The sequence below is a fragment of the Eleginops maclovinus genome, chromosome 5 (genome assembly GCF_036324505.1).
Source record: "Eleginops maclovinus isolate JMC-PN-2008 ecotype Puerto Natales chromosome 5, JC_Emac_rtc_rv5, whole genome shotgun sequence".
In the NCBI taxonomy this organism is placed as follows: domain Eukaryota; kingdom Metazoa; phylum Chordata; class Actinopteri; order Perciformes; family Eleginopidae; genus Eleginops; species Eleginops maclovinus.
The window spans coordinates 28,097,192-28,109,302 of NC_086353.1; the positions used below are offsets into that span (position 1 = coordinate 28,097,192).

The 12,111-nt window shown below is 41.0% G+C and overlaps 1 protein-coding gene across 2 annotated transcripts; it reads left to right on the forward strand.

Moving 5' to 3' along the window:
• The first annotated feature begins 1,627 nt into the window (after positions 1 to 1,627).
• dok1a (docking protein 1a) lies at positions 1,628 to 12,111 on the forward strand. 2 transcript variants are annotated; one of them, XM_063882735.1, is made up of 7 exons: positions 1,628 to 1,768; positions 2,696 to 2,771; positions 7,425 to 7,558; positions 7,645 to 7,755; positions 7,891 to 7,960; positions 10,179 to 10,351; positions 10,516 to 12,111. In XM_063882735.1, the coding sequence occupies exons 1-7, from the start codon at positions 1,712 to 1,714 to the stop codon at positions 11,428 to 11,430; spliced, it is 1,536 nt and encodes a 511-aa protein (XP_063738805.1). In that variant the 5' UTR covers positions 1,628 to 1,711; the 3' UTR covers positions 11,431 to 12,111. The 2 variants fall into 2 exon arrangements, with proteins under 2 accessions (XP_063738805.1, XP_063738806.1); XM_063882736.1 differs by having other exon boundaries at positions 1,677 to 1,768; positions 2,593 to 2,771.

The following is a 12,111-nucleotide window of genomic DNA, read 5'->3' on the forward strand; positions in this document are numbered from 1 at the left end:
ATATCATGTATTTCTTTACAGTTTCTACCTTCATTGGACTGACTTCACCGGCTTACATGTTCCAGGTAGCCTAATTAGTAACAGTTTCTACAAATATGTTGCATCGGAAGTGCTGAGGCACATTCTTTTATTATCTGGCACTGATTCAAAAAATGTTGGTGTTGGGCCGCCATATAACTCAGGCAGTCCATATACTGGGGCTTGGTCCTCATGCGGTGGACCCATGTTTGAATCCAGCCTGGGACCATATGCTGCATGTCGCCCCCTCTATCCGCCTCTTCCAAAAACGGAAAATTAAATAAAGGAAATAAACAAAACATTCTTTCAAAAAGGCAAAATACTTGTTGTTTAGTATTGAAAGGTTTGGCAGGAGACCTGTGGTCTCAGAACCGCCATTCACGCTAAATGGAGACTGTCCCCCAAAGAACGACGTCGACGTTTGTGGCAGCCGTATTAATAATGACAGGAGCAAAGGAGGAGGTCAAATTATGCTAATTTTGATAAAGTCATCATTCATTTTACATTTTGATATCATGTCTGTTTTTAGCTATCCGTCTTTTTTATCAGCACCTTATTCTTAGCTCAATATAGACCCACTTGTTTTGCACATGTTGATTTAGATTCACACAATGTGTCCCACCCCCTCCAGCACACCCTGTCCGCACTGTGCAACTCCTTCAGTGACAGGCTGCTGCACCCGAGGTGTCTTACGGAGAGATACCGCAGGTCCTTCCTTCCTGAAGCGGTCAGACTTCACAACCAGCATGGCCCCCGGTAGACCCCTCATACATACAACAAAAAACTGACTAGTTGTGCCATAACAATTTATATGCAATATATAAACATAAATATGCCATTATGAATAACTATGCAATATTTACCTGCTGCTAATCTCCTTCAGGATGTGTATTTAGTAAATTGTGTGTTTGTCTTTATCTTAATATATTTTTTAAATGCATATTTTCTTTTGTAAAGCTGTGTTTGGCTCTGTTGCTGCTGTAGCAAATTAAAATTTACCCTCTGTGGGATGAGTAAAGGGATTCTGATTCTGATTCTAAAGTCTGACTATATCTGTACTATAGTGTACTGTCCCTTATTTTAACATCTGAATTAAATAATTACAAAGTGAATTAACATTTTTTCCTTATCCTTAACGTTATGTATATTATTGTGAAGCTATCCCTCAGCAAAAAATATCATTTCATCAACGATGTACACTCACAAGTTGTTAGTGTACTGAAACCGTAACAATTTATGTAACCATACCATTTTTTCAACAGCAATTTGTGTTGGTTTGTAAAGGATAAAAAACATGTGTTGTCCTGAGAGAAGCATCAGATGAGAACACTTATATCATTACAGAGTATAGATAGATAGATAGATTTCATAACTTGTCATATTGCATAAGTCATGCTCAAAGGTACATGACTGAATATAAAGCGTGTGGAGAAAATATTTACAACAACTTTCTGTTGTATTGTAATGAATGACAGAATGTATTGATGAACAGTTTTTACCATCATGAAAGTGTATGTGTGTGAGTGTGTTTTTGACTCACAGCTGCACCTCTACGTGTGTTTCAGGTGAGGATCATATTTCAAGAATGTCTCACTGTGGGCACGCCCTGCTCTCTTATCCTCCATGTGAAAGGAAGAAAGAAAAGGAAACCTTAGATGTGTTTCTGACAGATTTGAAGTATTTTTGTTTCCAGATGGATTCTGAGACCAAAACAGGGAAGGCTTACCTCCAACCACACAAAGCTGGCAAAGTGAGTACACACACATCATCTGTTTCTCAGTCTGGGACAGGACATAGGATTTATAAAACTGCATGTTTACCAGCAGCCGATAGTCACTCCTTTGTGTGACCTTTGCATTCTTAAAAATATAATCATATCCACCTCATAGGAGCGTGACTTGGCAAACGGTAAACCATGTGATCGGCTGATAATACTGCTCCGTTTATGGCTTTGTGTATTGAACAGACTTAACGTCCATATGTATTATTCTTTCCCAGTTTAATCAGACTAGAGTTATCTGGAGGAACGAATGTGAGCCTTTCCCTGTAGCTAAGGAGAGTCCGGAGCAGGAATCCAAATGAACAAGTTGAAACAGAACTCAAGCTGCACATTCCTGAGCACCCCGACACACAGCACACACTCGCTATCAGGGCAGAGGCACCTGATCCTGTGCCCGAACCTTCTCTCAAACATCTCACACATAACCTGAGACTGGTATAGAAATGAAACATGAGTTATAAGTTGAGTATAATAATTGATGTATATGGTACTGTAACATCTGTTCCTTCACAGCCCTGATCAATCTGGAGGAATACTGGGTCAGAGGGACTCATGTTAACCTCTCTGTGTTACATGAGGGGCTGGAATTCACAATTCATTTTTAATATGGATGTATGCATACTCAACATTCTGAATGTTATAATAAAATGTTAATAGATATTCCTATTGTTTGCATTTTTTAAATTAGCTGTTGAAAATCCTCAAACGTCATTGACCAGGGAGCTTAGTAGGGAAAGAAGTACTTGTAGAATAAAGCATGTAATCTAATGTATGATGTGACACTCCCTCTGGAGGCAGGTCTATGGCATGCTGTGCCTCAGTGATGCTGGCCTGCAGCCAGTGTGATCCTGATCATCGTCACCAGCATCTGCTTTCCCCGTCTCTCTCCCCTCACAGAAATGGAAGCCGGTGTGGTTGACGTTGTTTCCTCCCAGCAGTGGGGGGGGTCGCCTGGAGATCCAGGATTTGGGAGGTACACTTTCCTTTTTTACCTCTGTCACTGTGTTGCTGTGAGGTGAACGGCTCATTGTAAACAGTAAACTGATGATACTAGAAGTCAATGTAGCCTTTTTGTAAATGACATTCACTGTCTCAAATCAGTGGTGGGCCGTCAGGGCCAGCAAGGCCTTCTCTGCTGGCCTAAACATCATCAGAATATAAATTACATTTTGATATATTTTTTCCACAAATACGTATTAAATTATTCCCCACAGTCTATTCTCTTCATTTTATAGCGTTCGTCTTGGCTGCGCTGCTTCCAGCCTCAGAACGAGATTTGGAGGGCTGGCCTTTATGTTAGAGCTTTTATCCAATCATATTTCAGCCATAATGTGTTGCTAGGGTCAAAGAAATCTGCCCTTAGGCCTTCAGAATCAACAGTGCGGGCGGCTGTAGCTTAAAGTGAACGCAAACAAAACTGTGGCGTTAACCAATCAGATTTCGAGTTGGCGACAACGGGCCAGCTAGCAGGCGTACGCTAATGTTAGCACGTGCACATCTTCTGATTGGATACGCACTATTGAGAGGCAGAGCTAGGCAGTAGGCAGAGCCATACAGTCTATGGGCAAAGCTAGCAAACAGAACTAGAACTTGAGCGAGCTAATTTGTGTAGATTTCTACAAGCTATTTTTGTCAACCCACAATGGCTGAAGGAGGAGAAGAGATCAATTTGGTCGAAGATATAATTACAACGCCATTTTCAAAACGAACTTTTCAAGTAAAGCTACACATCTTGAAAAGGGAACGACCAACTCCAACGCTAGCGAGCCTAGCACAGCAGGGAAACTACGAGCGGTACCCCTGGCTCACAGCCTCCGAGAGGCACTGCAAATTGTACTGCCGGGAATGCCTGGTATTTGCAACTGATCGATTTGGTGTTTGGAGCCACACTAAATTTGCAAACTTGAGTTGTCTAACCAAGGCAGCAACGAGACACCAAAGCACAGCTGGGCACTTGGAAGCACTGGTGCTTTTGAAAACCTTTGGGGACACCCGAGTGGATCTACAGCTCAACGAACAAGTGCGCAGGGAAACGGAGCTCCACAACGAAAGGGTGAACAAAAATAGGGAAATATTGAAAGACTGATTGATTGTGTCCTGTTTTGGGGTAAACAGGAACTTTCATTTAGGGGACACGATGAAAGCGCCGAGTCCAGAAACAGAGGAAACTACGTGGAGCTTCTTTCTTTTCTTGCTGAGAACAACACAGATTTGCGTTACCACCTGTACACAAACAACATGTTTACTGGGACGTCAGGCAAAATACAAAACGACCTGATTTATGCTATTGCTGAAGTGATGGGAGAAGAGATCAAAATGAAGATTAAAAAAGCACCCTTTGTCGCTGTTATGGTGGACGAGACGTCAGATGTGGGTAATGTAGCACAGCTGGCACTTGTTCTGCGTTATGTGACGGACACAGGTGTCAAGGAGCGGTTTGTCAGATAATCTGATTAATTAAGTTAACTGTAAATGCTGATGTATTGATTATAAATGCTTCAGAAATATTAATATACTATGTACTTGACTATGTTAAGGTGATGCAACGCCCGGTTATACTGCGTTTCTGTCTAAATGTATAGTTTCTAGAGCCATGGCGTCATTATGATGGTATTAAGAGGTGGAATAATTCAGGTAGGACTGTGTAGGACATCACTGAAGGCCTAGGTGTGAAATGCACGGCCCGCCACTGTCTCAAATACATACAAAAAATATAGTTTTAATGCCAAACACTTTTTTGTGAAAAAATATGTTTTCGTCAAAACCTAGAAGAAAAAAACGATTTACTTTTACTGTAACCAATGAACCCTAGATATTTCTTACAACGCATGATCTAAAATGTACATTTTTCTCATAATTAATTGGCATCTTAACCTTATTGGGTTTCTCCATAAAATGCTACATTAGTATACTTTTCTTTTTCTTTTGGTCCATAATTTCAGGTGTTTTTAACTATAAAACATTTTAAGAATTTGGATTTATTTGATTTTTTCTAAAGTAATTTCCAGCTAAATGAGGGAAATGATGTCATAGTCAATCCGTTTTTTTAGGGGCATCCACCTGTATGCTAAATGCTGTTCATGACCAAAAATATGGTATGTTGTTCAAAAGTTGCACAAATCACTATTTCAAATCCATTCTTGTGAAGCCAAACATTCACAAACGGAATAAACTTTAGCAGACAGAGACAGCCCACAGGTGAATGTGTGTGGTGGGGTGGTTGTGTGTGGTGGGGAGGGTTGTGTGTGGCGGGGAGGGGTGTGTGACCCCTCCCCGCCACACTGCTGCAGCAGAAGCAGAAGCAGCAGCAGCAGCAGCAGCAGCAGCAGCAGCAGCAGCAGCAGCAGCAGCAGCAGCAGGGCTTCATGAGCAGTGGGTTTGACAGTTTAAATAGAGCCCAAAACTGTTGATGGTGTGATGAAAGCTCCTCAGCAGAAACATCTGCACAGTGTCCTCTGTGTGATGTCACAGGCAAGCCTTACTCATACAAATTTTACATAAAGTGTGCACAACAAATATTCAAAGAACAAAGAGTAACATAGATTTGAGTTTCAAAATCATAACTAAGACAGAGTAGCATAGTTCAAAAGGGAAACATGAATCAGCCATTAGACTGAGAAACAGGCCTGACAAAAACTGCAGTCAGGGAGGTCACAGTGAAGAGGCACAGTGGGGCTAACCTGTGTGTGACGCCCTGGTGCCCAAGGATCTGGGTCCAGGACGTGATGCCCACAGAGATGGGGGGAGGGGGCGTGAGCAAGAGGATTGCAATCCATTTATACGCTGACAAGAGAGTGACTAAGTGACTGCAATGATAAGAGCTGTGTGGATAAGCAATGAAGGAGCTTCACTTGTATCACACACACGCAAGCATGCACGCATGCACACACACAAACACACACACACACACACACACACACACACACACACACACACATCCTAGTAGGTTCAGCTGAAAACATACAAATGAAAATGCCGCCCTCTAGTGTTTGTTTCTGTTTGGCTGTTGTATGTAGCAGTGGTGTCCATCGATAGTAGTCGCGTGTATCACAATAATATCAGATTAATCATGATTTTTCACAATGTTAAAATATTGTATTAACTTTAATATTGGGGGGGAAATACACATGTTGAGATGAAGAAATGCGTGAGAAACTGATCTGAGAAATAGTGTACAAATGTACAATATGTTTTGGGGACTCTTACACTCTACACGTTTTTCTTACGTTTTACATTTTACATCTATTTTTTGAGAGGAAAAGATGAAGGCTGGAGAGAAGGACTCACAGCCAGCATAAACCAGGGGACATACTGGTTCCCTCAGAACCTCAGCTTTAGTGATCTGCCTCCAAAGTCCAGAGAGTGACAGAGTTCAGACGGGTTGGCTTTGTTTGCAGAACAGGAGTGTGAGGGTGCAGGACTGTTTGAAGTTGCATTATATTCCCTGAGGGCTGCCTTTTCTCTTAGATCTCCAAAATATAGTCTGCATTTTCATTGAAATAAAGGTAGAACAGTCCACTCACTGTAAGCATGCAATGTAAATTTCCATCTGTTATTGGGCTTTTTTATCAACTACGATTGACTGAAGATATTTGAAGAACTGTGTTTATCAACTCATGAATACTGTGTAATACATGTTTCAATATCTATTTTAAGAAGTACAATATAAGACAAGCACAAGTTTCACTTTACATAAACATATTATCAGTTTGACATCCAGAGCCATCACTACTGTGGGTCTGAATAGAACAGTTATTTAATACTTCCATTAAACTGGAATCATTTCTTCAATATCTAAAAACATTAAAACCTTTTCATGACAGAAAAAGTCCTTTCCAACGTCCCTTTTCTTGCAAACTTGATAGAGGAAAGTGAAAACAAATACATGTGAAGCAAACTCAGTGAATGATCCCGGCTGATGAAGGACAAAATGAAAATCATGATCATTTGATTCAAATTAAGGTCATGATGGTTCATTGGTGTGAGACGTTTTTAGTCATCATATTGTGATCAAAACCTGCTAACATACTGGTGCAGCTCTGTGAAACGGACGCTGCAATACTCTTCTTTCATTCCTTTTATATTGTGCGATATGTATGGCAATATGAGGAATTCCAGGAATAATTCCAGAGCGTTGTGTGAGAGGCTCACTGACTTATATTACTATATTAAACTATATATTACTTCTATTACATTTTGTCATTGGCAAAGTTGACAACAAGCCCAAAAAAAAGGTTGACGGCAGGTCAGGCCAGAAGTGTCCCGGTGCTCCTGAGGGCCCCTTTGTGGCGATGTGGTCATAGAGCTCAAACAGTCAGAATGGTTTCAGACTTTCAGCATTAGGTCGACATGCGGCCAGCACACACTGCTGATTTTTTCTTCACACACACATTTCATCTTCAGTTAGATGTTTCTAAACATGTTGTCAAGATGATTTCTGATGTCATAATAACTCATAACTCTCACATATTATATTATGGTTCAGCAATCATGTATTAGTTATCCATTGGTCTAGGGCAATACATTTATTGTTTTTAAAAAGAGCAAATACAATTTTCTTTTTCATTTTAAGATGGTTGAAGTGTTTGTATTGAGTGATGTTAACACAGTGATGCTGTGTCTGCAGGGGCAGGAGGTGAACATGTGGCTGGGGTCAGGAGACACTACCAGCCTCATGGGGACAAGAAGCTGAAGGTGGTCCAACTGTCTGAGCTTATCAGTGTCCTCAGACTCCCCCCCAACGCTGAGGCCTGTCCCATGGTCAGCCTCTCTGATGGTGTATGATGTTTGTATGTATCAGTGTTAGTTAAAAACATCCTTAGAGCCGCTCTCTGTGATGTCTGCAGGAGAACATGTCAGCGTTTTGTGTGGAGACGTGCAACAGGACCATGGTGTTCGCTGCGCTCAAGGACGACTGTGTGGACTGGGTGGAGAAACTTTGTCCCAGCGCGTTTCTGGTGAGAGCCAAACACAAACATTTGTTAGGGCCTTAATCATTTGGACTTCTGGCCTAAGTACCCATATTTTCTAGCTAGAATATCAATCATTTTGTCTGCCTGTTTTGATCACCTGTGTGCTTCCCTCTCTTTCAGAAAGCTGATGGCTCAGGTTCTACTCATATTGAGATGGAGGAGAACCAGATATACGCTTCAGTAGATGAAGGTTAGTCTTCTGTTCCTATGCTTGCTAGCTTTTCCTCTTCTTGTAAGACTGGCCTGGGTCATCAGTAGAATCTATGTGGGTTTGATGATGAAAACAGGCTGTGTGAAAGGTTGAATGTTTGACATGATGATGGTGCGATGACTGTGACCATGACAGTCTTATTCTGGATCTATATCTGTCTCCTAAACTGCCCCACTGACATCTTGAAGCCTTATCATATTTTTTCAATACGTTTCCATATAAGCATTTTATTTCAAGTGGACACCCACAGTGAGGCGACACTAAGCAGGTTCCTCCACAGGGAAAGCCCAGACATGTTTTAACAATTTGTCAGGAGGGGGTGTAGGTGTGCAGGAAGTCAGTGAGGGGCATGGAAGGATTTGTAGGTGAGGAGAGGGAGTTTTTGGAGGATGCAGGACTTGAACGGGAGCCTGTGGATGTGACGTAGGGTTGGGGTGATGTGCTGCCAGGGCTTGGTGTGAGTGAGAACCCTAGCAGAACTCAGGTTGATTTGACCATGACTTGTGTTTGATGGTGTTTGATCTTCCCATGGACCTTCTCTCCTGGTCCATAACCACCTCGAGGCTTGGTATATCTGGGGCCTCATTTGTAAAACTTTGCGTAGGATTCCCGTAAAAAGATGGCGTACGTAGGAACAAAGTGCTTACGCATTTAAAAAAAAAAGATTTATAAAACAGAGCAAACGTCCTACACCTGTTTACCGTTATAAATCACAATCAACTCAAAATGTCGCGCAGCCTTTGCTGACTTCACGTATTTGCATAAAAATAGTCAGACAAATAGCCTGTATGAATACTCATTTAGACTGACTGCAGGAAGAAGATTGCAGGAAACGCCGACAGAACAGCCCAAAAACCTTGTTTTACACCATGTAAGATTTTGTTTTCTGTTGGGGAGCTGCAGACAGGTGTCACATTTACCATTGATACCCTCCTCCAATGCACATCACCTTACCTCTTATGAGTTTGGCATATCATCTGATACTGTAATACCCTTAACTTGGTTACTTGTTATTCAAAATACTTGCATTCATGCCAGTTACCCGATGTTGCAATATCTTTACTGTAACAGATGATATTTGATTTGATTGAAGAGCAAGGACAAAGTGTATTTGGGTCATTCCGGAATTGGAGGACATTTTGACATCAAAACTTTAAAAAATGAATCCTTTATTTTCTATTTGTCTGATATGTATTTTTTTTAAACAGGTAGTAAAGCATCATAGCAAATGATTTGGCCAGCTCAGGTATCAATGGTACACTTTCTAATAGATATTTTATTTGTTGCTTTTCAACAGCGCTCAATGGGGACTGGAACTTTAAAATCAATAGCAGTCAACTTTAAATAAATAAAGAAAGGAATTCATACTCTGGGAAAATTTTAAAAACAAGTAGATTATGCTAAATTATATATGCAAATAATAAATTGTACTACTATTGAGCAACCCTGTGTCTGTCATTTCCTATTGATTGATTGAATTATAGTAACAGTGTTGCAAATCAATGCTTATTTTAGCTTTATCATTAAGAATTCATGCTAGCTGCAGAATGTAATGGCAAGGACAAACTTAGTTATGTACCTAAAGAAAGATAACTTTGAATTTAATTTGTCTTATTGTGATAATTGTGAAAAATAAAAGAGAGGACTGAGCTTTGATCTACCCATGGCAGTAGCACATGGCTTGATGATGTTATTTCCTGTGTTTCATTTGACTTTTTTCACTTCCTCTGCCAATCTAAAAAGGTTTCGGTAACAGGGTTGTGCGCATGTTGAGGGACACACTTACTTGCAAAATTACTGTTATTTAAAATTGTTTGATGATTTAACAAATAGATTTAACAAATACCAAATAATAATAATAATAACAAATAGAGATCTATCAACAGAATAATAATTTTAAAAAGTAAAAAATAGCCTATTTTAAATGTTGTATTTGACATGCAAATCGGTTATCAAGAAGTTGGGACAAGCAAAAAATGCAATTATAGGGGGTGTTTTAGATCTATTTTCTATTTTAAATAATATTTTGGAACCACTTTTATTACAACTTTATGTTCATCTTGTCTAAGGACAAGTGTATTTTACACAACAAGTGCACATTTTGAGCATTTTGGGCATGGATTGTTTGACTTTTAACATGGGGGACTTAAAATGTCCTCCAATTCTGGAATGATCCATTTCCTCTTTTTGGTTCCAGCCTCAGAGTTCTGGGTGATGGTTCAGAGGACTGACGCAGCGTCGCGCTGCGGCCTGAAAGGGGCGTACTGGCTGCAGGTGGGGCGAGAGGCGCTGCTACTGAGGGAAACACAGAAGAAGAACACTGTCAGAGAATGGCCCTACGAACTCCTGCGACGATATGGAAAAGACAAGGTTAGTTCTCAGGATCATCAACAATCATGACGTCACCTTCAACAGCTCAGACGGAGTTAATACATCTGAATCATCCAATTACACTTACAATAGGGATAGGTCTGCTTTGCTCTGCTTTGCTTTCACATGAACATGCTAATAACACGCTTGTGTTTTCTTACCAGCTGGCTTTAACCATTGAAGCAGGGAGACGCTGTAACTCGGGTCCTGGAACATTCACCTTTGAGACACAGCAGGCGGAGAAAATATTCTCCCTGATTCAGAGTACCATCAAACGGAAGTCTTCCACTGTACCTCCCAGCAATCAAAACCAAGAGGGGGAGAAAGTTATTGTGACCCACATAGGGGCTCATTCCCCTCTCCCCAAAATACCAGATGGGAACATTATGGCTGCCATGCTGGAGAACAAAGTAAGGGCACAGGAAGGTAGACCTGCTGCTTCAGAAGAGAGTGCTCATGCCCAGGGAGATGTGGTTGGTTCATCAGAGAGCGTGTCAGTGCAGCCAGCTCCTATCACACTGATGCCTCTTCCACTGGTACCAACACATAACAGTCACAGCAGAGCTCAACTGGGTGGCCAATCAGAAGCTGTATATGCTGACCCTGCTGACTGCATGGAATCTGTACCAAAAGTGCCATCGGCCACGGCTCTGTATGTAGACCCTGCATGTGTGTTACCCCTCAAACCCCCAGGTTTAGGAGAATCTGTTACCCCCATTAACTCTTCTGCTCAAAAGCCCGGCTTTACCACCCACCAACCAGAATCTGTTTACTCAGAGGTGTACGACAAGATCAGTCCGGTCCAGGATGCTGTCAATCAGGGCAAAGGAAAAGTTATACGTTTTGCAGACGATGAACCCATTTATGCCGAGCCCATCAGTCAGAAGGAGGTAGTGTCTCATAAAAAAGAAAGCAAACCTGACCCATATGCCCACCTTTATGCTCAAGTCTGCAAAACAAAACCACCATTTAGTCTTTCTTCATCTACCCCTTCCTGCTCTGCCTCCTCTCCCTCCCTTGCTGACAGTGTGAGCACAGGAAATGATGATGTCATATACGAAAACCTGGGCATGATTTGATAAGTTATTGTAGCTTTATTCTCAAATGAGGAGCCTGACATATGTTTGTGCAATGACTGCCAGAGAGCGTGGGAGTTGATTGAAATACCATGCAGATAGTTTGCATTGTACTTCGTGGCTGTGCTTCCTGTGTGTGTGTACTATATTAAAACCATTTCATATTTCTGAAGAAAAAGGGGGCTGCGAGAACATTCAAACCACAACGCAACTCCGTCACTGACAGTTGGATGGGAGATTTGCACATGTGATCGAGCATGTAGCCTTGAGCATCTAGCAACTAGCTTTCAGCAGAGGTCAGAGCAGAGTCAATATATTTTAACCCAGCGAAACATGATGGCATTTTGTAATGCCATAGCGTTCCACGTATATTAAAAGTAAAATGTTTGTTTGTGAAGTTGTTCTGTTGAGATGGGACTTTTTACAATGAAATGTGGGATTGTTTTAAATAGAGTTTGTATATTGCTGTATAAATAATAATTTCCATATATAGTGTTTAAAGTATTACCACTAACACACTGATACCATTTGCTGTGTATATATTGTTCATAGTGTATAATTAAGAACATACTATGTAACTACTATGTAAAATGTAGTGTTGGTTGATTCTATACATTAAGCAGTTCCAGCCTTACTCAGTCTGGTTTGATCCCATTGATTTTGCTGCTTAAAACGTACTATGTC

Excerpts from the sequence above, each read along its gene's own strand:
- dok1a (XM_063882735.1), top strand. The coding sequence starts at position 1,712 with ATGGATTCTGAGACCAAAACAGGGAAGGCTTACCTCCAACCACACAAA. Across the intron at positions 1,769-2,695 it reads AACCACACAAAGCTGGCAAA|AAATGGAAGCCGGTGTGGTT; the intron begins GTGAGTACACAC and ends CTCCCCTCACAG. Across the intron at positions 7,756-7,890 it reads TTTGTCCCAGCGCGTTTCTG|AAAGCTGATGGCTCAGGTTC; the intron begins GTGAGAGCCAAA and ends CCTCTCTTTCAG.